The 12288-nt window shown below is 31.2% G+C and overlaps 1 protein-coding gene across 2 annotated transcripts in view; it reads left to right on the forward strand.

Moving 5' to 3' along the window:
* Nucleotides 1–12288, forward strand: part of EBAG9 (estrogen receptor binding site associated antigen 9) — a 35757-nt gene that overhangs the window by 14537 nt on the left and 8932 nt on the right. Inside the window, exons 1-4 of one of the 2 annotated variants that reach the window (XM_051970996.1) lie at nucleotides 6464–6482; nucleotides 7129–7226; nucleotides 11915–11993; nucleotides 12107–12265. In XM_051970996.1, coding sequence (XP_051826956.1) covers nucleotides 7144–7226; nucleotides 11915–11993; nucleotides 12107–12265 — 321 coding nt within the window. In that variant the 5' untranslated portion in view covers nucleotides 6464–6482; nucleotides 7129–7143. Of the gene's footprint in view, nucleotides 1–6463; nucleotides 6483–7128; nucleotides 7227–11914; nucleotides 11994–12106; nucleotides 12266–12288 lie in introns of those variants that run through there. The other variant, XM_051970995.1, reaches the window with a different exon arrangement.

Below are 12288 nucleotides of genomic sequence, written 5' to 3' on the forward strand. Positions count from 1 at the left end.
GTTCACAGTTATATGGTACTAACTTTATTTCCTTGTTCCTAGTTTTTAATACTTATTCTTTTCTTTTTACCTTGTCATCTTCTCAAGGTGACACCTTTTGTTTTGCTTATGAACATTGACTACCTTAATTTACCCTCCTTTTTTCTCACTTCATACTCCCTTTCCCTAAACATCTTTCTCTTCTTTTTCCATGTTAGATAAGATGATTTTTTTTGTATTCATCTGTGTGTGAATGTATGCCCTTACCTCCTTGAATCAGTTCAGATGAGAATCAAGTTTAAGTGCTCTCTCCTCTCCTGTCCAAATCCTTCTCCGTTGTTTAAACTCTTTTTATTTATATATTATATTAAATATCCTGTCCCATTTATGTGAGGTAATTTTTCCCATTAGTGTTTTGACCTTCTCCTAATGTATTCCTCTTCCTTACCTTTCTATTCTTCTTTTGGAATCATCCTAATATAAAAATCATACTAAGGACCGCTGCTGTGTTATACTACCTTTAAGAGCCTTTAATAATTAATCATAAAGTTCTGAGGAGTAATGTTTACCCCTATAAGAATTCTAATGGTTTTCTTTTGCTTCTAGGAGCAAATGCAGAATGCTCTTTAGAATTCTCAAATCCCTTTATAACCTGGCCCTCTGCTACCTTTCAAACTTTTTCATATCTTATTCTCTACCACATATTCTTCAATCCAGTAAAACTAGCTTTTCTACTATATCTCATGCCTCTGGGCACTCTTGCTCCATGCCTGAAATACTTTTTCTCTTCCACTTTACCTAGGGTCCTACTTCACTCCTTTTAAGTTCCAGCTAGAATTCTGTCTTTTATTGGAAGCCTTCCCCAAGCCTTCATAATTCTAATGCCTGTTAATTATGTCCTACTGATCTTGCACATGTTTTGCTTTGCATATATTTATATATTGTCTTTCCCATTAGATTGTAAGCTTTTTGAAGTCAGGGACTTTGTTTTGCCTCATTGTTGTTGTTGTTGTTATTCCCAGCAAGGGGTCTGGCATTAATTGGTGTTTAATAAATGTTTATTGATTGCTAAATCTTGGGAAATTCTGATTGTGGTTCCTCAGAATTGAATTATTTATTTATTTGTTTGTTGGCCTGTTTATCTTCATTGTTATTATTGATTTTTTTCTTGATCTGGGAATTCTGGATTTTAGCTACAATATTCTTGGAGTTTTCATTTTAAGGCATTTTTTAGGAGCTGAATTGTGAATTCTTAGAGTTTCTGCTCTGCCTCTGATTCTATGATATCTGGGCAGTGTTACTGTATAATTTCTTGAAATGTGACATCTAGGTTTCTTTTCAAGGCCTTTCAAGTATTCAGTTCATTGATTATCTCTCCGTTTTTCTAGAAACTTCGAGCTATTTCATATTTTCTTTTTTTTTTCCATTTTTTAATTTTGTTTTGTTATTTCTTAATGTCTGATGGAATCATTAACTTTCATTTGGACCAACTCTAATTTTTAAGGAGTTTATTTACTTCAGTAAGGTTTTTTGTACCTCTTACAAAACTGTTAATTCTTTTTTCCTAACTTTCCTGCATATCTCCAAAAACCCTTATAGGTTGCTTTAGAAAAATGACTGACTCATCTAAGAATTTTATCATACAGTATTTCTTAACTTCCTTTTTTATTCTTTATTTTAAATAATAATACTAGGAAGAAATTATATATGTTAGATTGTTTATTCTTCTGGCTGAGAGTTTGTTTACCCTTGAACAAGTAAGTTTCAAGTTAAAGTATGTTATTCAAACTGTTATAACAGTTCTGCATTAGCTTGTAAAGATCTTGGTTCTGGCTTATGAGTAAATCACATCTTTCCAAACTTCAGTTTCTTTATGTTTAAAATAGGGGATTATAGGCTTGCTATGAGGCTTATGAGGTAATATTTGTTTGAGGCTCATGAGGTAATAAATATTTGTTAAATACCATTTTCAATTATACTATAAATATTAAATACTATATTCATAGAAAGACAAAAAAAACCGAAGCAACACTGGTTCAGTATCTAAATTTGTAAAATCTTCAGGTGAATGCTAGTTCTGAGCAATAACATAGACAAGAGAGAAGCAACAAAAGATCAACTAAGCAATCATTTTAGGACCACAAATGGGGGAAAAGTGGAGGAAAGATATATAAAGATTACTGTAACAAATTTTTAATCATTGAGGATATTGGAATCACAACACAGACACTAACATCATAGACCTACATGTTCTTATGATAGGGTAAAAATGATACTAAAGAAAACATAAATGGGAAATCCATCCAGATTGAACTAAGTATATATAGAGAACCACCATGTTGGAAGAGCATGACTGCAGGAAAGAAAAATACATGTTGATTTTTGAGGGGTGGGGAAGAATCATTTAGTACCTCTGATTAAAAATGCCACAGGAAATTGACACCTATGAAACTAAATGCCCTTCTCCTCCCTCATTAGACAAAAGATATTTTTCAAGTATTTATTTAAGGCCTGCTGTGTGCCAGGCAATGTGATAGTAACAGAGTATACGTGTACGAATAATGAAATACTGCCTTTTGAGAATCTTATGTGTTAACCAATGTTATATCTATCTAGCTAGCTAACTATCTAAATGCTTCCAATAGTTATATGAAAAATTTTCAAAAAATAATTAGATCAATAAAAACAATCCTTTGGTAATATACCTTACATCCTTCAGAATTTGTTTTGTATTCCTAAATCTTAGCACAATTTCTGTCTCATAGTAAATAAGTATGAAGTTTATTAGAGAAAGTATGGAAAGTCAGGATCACGATTTCATTATTAATAGTGTTGTTCTACATCTCTGAAAATTTATTTAGTCCTAACCATAGCACTAGACAGCTTGTAGTTTGCATTTTTTTTTTGTACTTTTAAGTCTTTTCTGGGAAATAACAGTTGAAACAAAACATAAATTAAGAAAATTGTATATTTTAATTTGGCCCAAGAAAGTTGATTTAAAAGGCCAGAGAATATGACATTCTGGTAGCTCTAGTATTGACAACAAAATTGGGGAAATACTACATTATTAATTTAAATTATTAATGGCTTACCATATGCAAGGTACTGTGCTAGGTCCTGAGGAAACAGGGATTTAACAGGCTCTGTTTTCAGGAAATTTACAATCTAAAAAAGAATGTAAAATATACCAAATGATTGAATATATTGAAAGAGTTCAAGCAACAGTGATCAGAGAAATTTGAAGACTGTGATCACTTTTAGGTAGAGAGAAAGACAAGTCAAGGAAAACTTTGTGGAAGAGGTTGACTCTTGAGTTTAACCCTGAAGAAGGAATTTAAACAAGTTCCAGGAAAACATTCTGCTTGAAAGATTGGATGGAGCAAAATTTGTTGATTTAATTGAATCAATGGGGTGTGTGGAAATCAAGTTTGCTTAGAATATAAAATATATAGTCTAGAGAATATAGAATGCAAGAAGAGGGAGAGAGGGTAAGTGTGAAAAGTGGAGAAAAGTAGGTTTCTTCCAGGAGAGTGCTGTGAAAATTACTTTTAAAAAAATTACTTAAACTTTTAGTGTGAAGAATTTTTGAAAAGGGAAATCATCGGAAGACAGTCAGCTACCACTTATTAAGCACCTCCTGAAGGCTAAAACTCTAGGAATGCCTAAACAAAAGCTTAGCAGGCCCTGAGCTTAATAGTTGTCTAGGCATTCAATATATGTACTTAACAAGTACATATGCAATAAATATAATAATTTCAGACAGCAGCTGAACAGATATCTGGAGAAATCACATATAAAAGATAGTATCTGAGAAGTTTTGAGAGACAAGAAAATCTGATAAATGGAAATGAGAGAATGTTCTGTGTAGAGAATAAACAGGAGGGCAGTTTGGTCATACTATATATATCACAATTACACATCTAGTAAGTATCTGAGGTCATAGCTGAGATTTTCCTGACTCCAGACCCAACTCTTTATCCACTGAGCCACCTAGTGCCAAGAAGGCATGAAGGGAAAATAATGTCTAAGAAACATAGGAAAGTGGGTTTGGAGCCAAGTGGTGAAGAACTTTAAAAGCCGAATAGAAGAGTTTGTATTTGATCCTATAGGATATGGAAAATTGCTGTATAGTGGAAAGGAAGTGACTTGGTCAGAACTGTGCTTTAGAAATATTTAGGGGTAAAAAATGGATTGGAGAAAGGAGAGACTTGAGGCAGCGAAACCACTTAGGAAGTCTTTATACATAATGTGCGGTGTGATAAGGGCCTGGACTAAGATGGTTGTGGCAAGAATAGAGAGAAGAAAGTGAGTGGAAGAGAAGAGGTATTATTGAAGAAAAATGAACAAGATTTTGTAGTTGGTTGACTGTGTTGAGTCAGGGAGAATGACTTTATGAATGAAAGGATGGTGATACCCTTGATAGTAATAGGGACAGTTAGAAAAAGGAGCAGGATTTACTGCTGCTGTAAGGTTGGAACTGAGATGAACATAAATTTGTACAGGCTAGTCAATGTGGCTTCATAATGTCTTCTAGCTCCTTCTGACATCACGTAAATAGAAACAAAGACAGTGGATGGTGGCAGTAATCTAGGCTTCAGAACTTTGTAAGGAAAACTATCAAGTAGCTCTGCAACCCCAGGCAAATAATTTTCTGAATTTCAATTTTCTCATCTGTGTAAAATGAGAGGGTTGATTCTGATTATCTCTAAAACTTCCCAGATCCAAATTGGTGTTCCTCTGGTTTCAATTTGGATATGTTGAAGATACTAACAGAACATTGAGCTATAGATGTCTCATAAAGATATTAGACTAATAACTTCTTTGTGACCCTAGACAAGTTCTGTCTTTAGTTTCTAATACTACAAAATAGAAATAAAAATAGTATCTACTTTGCAGAGTTGTTATGAGGCTCATATGAAATATTTGTTTTTTTAAAAAATGTTTAGCATAGTGCCTGGTAAATGACATTTTAAAAATGCTTCTTCCCTTCCTCTACCCTTTCTGAGATGTTGATTTATAGTTATGCCCACAATTCATATAAATACCTGCTTATTGAATTTCATTAATTGCGAAACTAATTGCATTTCTAATGCTTGAAAGGAAGAAGTTATTTCCTCAAGTCTTTCTTCTTGACAGCATATCACAAATTTTTATTAGATGGATTGTTTTTGTTTCTTGGGTACCTCTATTTAGGTAATTTTCCCTGAATGCAAAACACAGAAAAATTACTATTCTTCAATTTTTAGCTCAGATAAATATTTTGAATTTACCAGATTGGAAATATTGTTAAAAAAAATTTGCTATATTGATTTTTCTGGTTATTTAACAATAACTTTTATAAAGTATTTTATCTGAAATTTTGCAAAAAGGCATCTTTTATAGAAGGTATCCCAAAAGTTTTAGTGCAGTTTAAGCTATTAGCACAAGGGATCATGTGGAAAATTTTGTGCTGTTTGTGTGAAAAGATAGCCTTTTATTTTTGGTCATCAGAAGTTTGTACAAAAAACTGAATTTTGCACAATGCCTGTCAAGTTAATATATATCCAGTACATTGTATATAGTACAGCATGGTAACTGGCCATTATGATAAACACAAATCATAAATAAAATGTGTTTACTATAACTGTTCACTAATGTATTTCACTAAGAATTTTATTTAAAATAATTGAAACAAATAATGCTTAAACAGATTACTCAGCTAGAAAAATCAATTTGATTCTTACAACAACTTTGTGAGGTGTAGATGCTTTTATCATCTTCGTTTTACATGTGAAGAAACTAATGCATACTGAGGTTATTAAGTCTTGCCTTGGATCGCACAGTTATAAGTATCTAAGGACATATTTGAATTCATGACTGACTATAAACTGTGCCACCTAGCTATCCCATTTAATATATTTTGTTGAATTACATCAAATTTTCAGGCTATTTTTCATTAGAATGACTAAGATATTATGGGATAAATATAGTTGGTGCTTAATAAGTGGTTGTTCATTGACAGAGAAAAAAGTCTAACTATGTGTTGTATGTTTGAGCACTAAATATTTTCATTTTAAAACTACAACTTTAAGAAGAATTACTTTAGGAAAAACTTGAACAAAGTTTTATGTAATGATTATTTTTTCACTTTCTTATATCTAAAGCTTTTTAAATGTTTATATCCTCAGTGATATATGTGGATAGCCCTATATGTTGTTCATATTGACAGTATTTTTGTTACCTTGACACATATACTAGTAATAAAAATACTATTTTATATTATTTTAGTTTTAAAAGGACTTTCACATCCATTCTTAATTGATTTCTTAAATCTCTTTATGAAATTAGATTTTATCCTACTAGATTAATCAAATATAAAAATACATATGTTTGTATATATACAAAAACTTTTTCCATCCTTATAACATGACTCTTCTTTAATTCCAGTGAAACCAGTCTACTCAAGACTCTACCTCTTTCCATTCCTGGAACTATGCCTTAATTATGAGACTTTCTTCAGAAAGGTTCTTTTTTCCTTTTAAATATCCTCTTCTTTGGGCTATCACTCACACCTTCTAAATAGTGGAATATTGAAACTAAGGGGACTTAGTAAAATAGAGTTCTTCAATCTCTTGAAATCCTCTATCCTTTGAGTACTTTCCCTAAATCCTAACCCTAACCCTCCTTAGGAGCAGCTGATAAATTTATGCTATTTTACCTAAAAGGGATTATCCCCATGATACCTATTCACTGTCCTTTTCTTAGAATTATGCATTCTTTTTACCTTGGTGTAATACCTACGCATAAATAAGTTTGTTTTCTGTTAGAATTAGTCTATTTTCTCAAGTTCCATTTACATGACTCATCTTACACACATCATCATGAATAACAATCTTAAATAACAACTTGATTCACCATAAATATTCTTTTTTATAGAGAATTTTAAAAGTTTAGCCTATTTGGATTGTTAAAAATGGGTTCTTTCTAGGTGTCTAAATGATCTTTGGACAAGAGATTTGCTTTAAAAACATACTTATTATTATACTTGTTATATTTGTGGTTATCAAGGATAAGTTTTAAAATGTTTTATCACATTCTCTCAGAATTGTCCTTTTTATTAAATGATATTTTCAGCTTGAAAAGAAGCATATGTATGTTTGTTTTTCACAGGTTCTGCTTTCCGTCATGGCTATCACACAGTTCCGGTTATTTAAAGTTTGTACTTGCCTAGCCACAGTGCTGTCATTCATTAAGAGGTTAATATGCAGGTAAATAGAAGTTTTTATGTCTCGTTTCAGTTCTTTTGTTCTTTCTTTATTGTTGTCTGGTCAGCTTATGATATCTTATTTGTATTCTCTTGATATAACAAGTTTAAAACAAGTGATATTTTTACATTAATAATAGTTTCCTAGAATTTTATTTCCTTTCTTTTTGGTAAACTTACCAAAACAAAAATATGTCTTCTGCTGGGGAAAAACTCAAATGGCATTGTAACTATACAATGGAATACATTGAATTATTTTTTCTCCATCTTTCTGTTATTTCTTTCCATATTAAAAAAATATTTAGTAGATGTGTTTTAAGTAATACATTTGGTTTTAGAGACAAGGGTAATAACCTTTTGTGTGGCAACTAATTTTTCATCCTGCATTCTTTGACAACCCAAGGGATAGAAATAGCTAGGTGGTACAGTGGATAGAGCACTAGCCCTGAAATTAAGGAGAATCCAAAGGAGGATAGTATTCTAAGTCTGGTGGTCAGATAAAGTGAGTAACCAAACTTAAAGGAAAAGAAATTTATTAACACTCTAAGAAAGACTTCTTGTTTTGGTAATAATTTTAGCTTCTTAAGGAATAGATTGAGTTTTTATAACATTTAAGCCTTCTTGAAATATAATTCCAATCAGCAGCATTCTATAGCATTTTATGAATAAAGCATTTAATACAAAAAGGATGGGTAAAGAAAAGGGCAAATGTTTGGAATGGTTCATTATCAAATGAGAAAACATTTCTTCTTCAAGGGAAGAAAAAAACAGGAGGTAACCAAATATTCTTACAGTTCTTAAAGAAAATCTGTTTCATTTCAGACAGCATTGTTGAGGTAGCTATTAAGAGAAAGCTACAGAGTCTCTTTAAGAACAGAAATAGTTTTACTTTTTAATAGTGGATTAAATAATCAGCTTTACTCTGTATTCTTTTATAGTTTTATATGTGTGTGTATGTATGTATGTATGTATGTATGTGTGTATGTATGTATGTATATATGTATGTTATTTCTCCTGCACAGCCTATTATAATACTAATAAAATCAATTGTGTACTGTCAATTTTTGAGAGTGATGTATGTGTAACTTCAAGCATAGCTATCATGGAATGATAGAATCTGAGCTCATTCAATCTGTAATGCCCTTGATGAGGTCAGCTAGCCTACCCTTAAAGAGAGCCGAGAACAGTATTATGTTAAATTGAATCAGATTGTTTTCCTTAAAGTTTTTTTTTTAATTTATATATCAAGATTAAGTATAGAAGCATTGTTATTAATTTCTCTTTATTGTATTTGTTAGTATAAAATATCCCTTTTGTTTTATGGAATAGGTGGGTTTTAGATTACTTGTCTACAAGCAGATATACCCACCACTTTTTTGGAAGCAGCTCATTCCAGTTTTGCACAGTTAATTGTTAAAAAAATTTTCTTTACATCAATCTATATCTTTCTCCCAAAAACTTCATTCCATTGCTCCTGGTACTGTTATATTAAATAGAAAAAGTCTAATCTTTTTTCTGTCAACCTTTTAGATGCTTGAAGATAGCTATCATGCTAGCCCTAAGTCTTTTTTCTTGAATGCCATCAACGCCTCATCTTTGTGTGGTCCAGACCTCATCCTCCTGTTCTTCCTTTTCTGGATGCTCTTTATTTTGTTGTTACTCTTTCTAAGATGTAGCATCCAGAACCAATTGTATTAATTCTACATGTGCTGTTAAAGTGCCTTTGTTCTGAAAATTGAAGTTCTGTTAATATAACCTAATACCAAGTTAACTTGTCATCTTTTTTACTCTAATTGAGCTTGCAGTCCACTGAAATTCCTAAATCATTCTAAGAAGAAATTATTAGTTCATAGTTCTGATATCTTATAAGTAGATTTATAGGATTTCCCTACAAGAATTTAACATATTAAAGTAGTTCTTTTTTTAATGTTATCTTAGGGCTACTTTAAGCGAAGCAGCAAATTAGATAGAAAGTGGACTTTAGAGGCTGAAGATTTTGGTACAAAATCTCTGACACATATTAATTTCATTATAGTGAAAAACTTACTTAACTTCTCAGTGCCCCTGACTAAGACTATATGTTAATGAAGGTGATAAATAACAATCTGTATTAGTAGAGGAGTTTCCTCTGGAAACTCCTAATACTGATGAAATCATCACTAATGCTGCTTATGTGGAAAACTTCTATGAACTTGAAATAGATACATCATTATTAGTTTTCTTTTTTTGTTATATTGAATTAAGAATACCTTTTTGTGTTAAAAGACATAAGGAATCTAGAGTATTTGTTGATAAGCAAATTTCGATGAAGTGAATGCTTCCCCTACCTCCATTTTATTTATATTTCTAGGGTTAAAAACAAAACAAAAAAACCCTAATTTGGACTATTTGTGGAAAGTTATTTAGTTAAGAAGGATAACCACTGATCAGTATTATATGGTATCAGTGCTTTGATTGCAAAGCCTATTTTGTAGCATTTTCAAAGCTCAGAAGCATTTCATAGGGTTTGGAATTTTCCCTTTACTATTGTCTCTATTCCTAAGATGTAAGCATTCTCCTTAGCCTGAAGAGTTTCCTGGCTTCTTCAGGGTAGGGGGGGGGGGGCGGGAGGGGAGGGGGGATATATAATTTCTTAAAAGTCAGAGAAACTTTTTTTTTTATTCTTATATGCCTTGTGCTTAGTATATAAGAACTTTGGTTTTTATTGAATTTATATGTTAACTCTAGAAATTTAGCTACTACTTTTCTTTCATTTCCATAATATACAGTAACATATAACAATAGTGTCATACTCAAATAGAAGTAGATGCCTACAAGCTGTAACTGACTTAGTAGTAAACCTCAAATTAGCATTATCTATATTATATTTTTATTTTTTTGTTAAATGTTTCCCAATTACATTTTAATCTGATTCAAGCTGTACGTAAGATTTGATACTTCTGCTGTATAAGACAGTTAGTTACAATGTATATTTTATATGCCCATAGTTTAAGTTTTAATGTTTTATTTGCATAAAATTAATTAATTTGACAGCTTTTCAGTTGCTCAAGTTTGAAAATGCTGCATATTGCTTACTGAAAAGGTATATATGTAATTTTAATCAATTTATTTGAAAAAGATAAATTCATTCTGCAGACATTTAATAATATGCAGTATATTTTAATAATAACTGAGATGCAAAGGTTAATTAGATGTCGTTCTGCTTACAATTGAGGAAACTGAGACACCATGAGATGATACATTGGTATAGAACTGATTTCTGAATTTTTAAGGGAAGTTGGAATTTTTATTTTAAATATATTCATAGAATAATCATTATAGGGGAATCAGTGGAGAGAAAAGTAGGAAAATTTAGTAAATATTTTGTGTCTTTTTTCAGTGAAAAAAAATTCACTAGTGTATTGAGGCTAAATATTTTATAAAGCTTATAAAAAAAGAAAATAATGTATAAAAATTATTACTTTTCAATTAAATTAAAAAAAAACTGTTGCTTTTTTCCCCGTTTATCTTTGTTGTTTAGTCAATAGTCAATAAATATTTATTAATGATACAAATAAGAAAGACAGTCTCTGTCCTTGAAAAGTTTATATGGTCTAATAGGAGAAGATAGTACACAAAAGGAAGCTAGATGAAAAAGGTCATGACCAAAGCTCTTTAACATAATTATATTTGTAGAATTGAAACCAAGCTGAGTAGCTAGTAGAAAATAAAGATTTGGGAATTCTGAGCTTTCTATAAAGGTGAAGCTTTGGAAGGACTTTTTTTGTTTTCTGTTGGGGAGGCAAGAGGGTTGTTCCACCTTCAATTAGAGGGGAGAGGCAACTGAGGATAATGAAAGAGTGTTGAGTATCAGAGATGAAGCTATCTCTATGATAATGACATTTCTAGTGATAATTATCCTGAGGGGGAAGCATGGTATTCCTGGAGTAGAAATCAAGTAAAGCAGCTGGTGGAATATGAGAACTTCTTTAGTGTTTGCTTTCGGTACTGCTAAAGTCTTCATTCAGTGTATCCTTATTGAACATTTATGTGCAAAATACTGTACTAGACATTATGGGACATATAAAGAATATTATAAGTTGCTCCTGCTTTTACAGATCATTGTATTGATAGAATGTGAAAGCATAAAGACATATGAAGTTGCTGTAGCTTAAATGTGATGTGTATCAGAAGTTTTGAAAAATTAAGCAGCAAATAATTTTCACATGAAAGTAGTTTGGATAACTCTTCTATAACTATCCTTGAATTTGGTCAGAAAATGCTTTTGGTCAGATTCTCTTATTCATAAAATAATTTTTTACACGAATAGCAATCAGAAAAAAAAAAGCAAAAGTTTGATTCTATAATTCAAGGAACTGAATTCTTTTTTCATGGATTTTCTAAAATGATCAGTAATTGGAAGAAAGTCAGCTGCTTTTTTTTTAGTCTCAGGAAGGAAGTAACAATTTCATTTTGTCTTCATAACTTAAAATCCAAAATATGCTAGGTATTATATTGTTATACTATTATTCCCTATTCCCAGTATTTTTCAAAAAATCTCCAAAATCTTTTCTTTATATCTTTTCTTAATTTGTTATCATGTTAAACAGTAGCTATATTGAAAAGTAAGTTTGTCATTCTTATGATTCTATCATTGATTGAATATTGTTGTTTAATAGTTTTGGAAAGGAATTATTCATATTTTTATTTCAGGTCTGGCAGAGGACGGAAATTAAGTGGGGATCAAATAACTTTACCAACTACAGTGGATTATTCGCCAGTTCCTAAGCAGGTAATTTCTGCAAAGGGTTCAATTGATTTAACTAATTCTCTTTTAAATAATTATTGTTGCATATAAATTCATTTCCTTTTGTGATTAACATAATATTATGCAATTATATTTAGTCAGAAGTTGAAGACTGGAGCTCCTGGGATGAAGATGCACCCACAAGTATAAAAATTGAAGGAGGGAATGGCAATGGTACAGCACAACAAAATACAATGGAACAGTTGGAACCTGACTATTTTAAAGATATGGCACCAACTATAAGGAAAACACAGAAAGTATGTCTGAGCAACTCAGTGGA

Source organism: Antechinus flavipes, chromosome 1 (genome assembly GCF_016432865.1).
Source record: "Antechinus flavipes isolate AdamAnt ecotype Samford, QLD, Australia chromosome 1, AdamAnt_v2, whole genome shotgun sequence".
Lineage (NCBI taxonomy): Eukaryota > Metazoa > Chordata > Mammalia > Dasyuromorphia > Dasyuridae > Antechinus > Antechinus flavipes.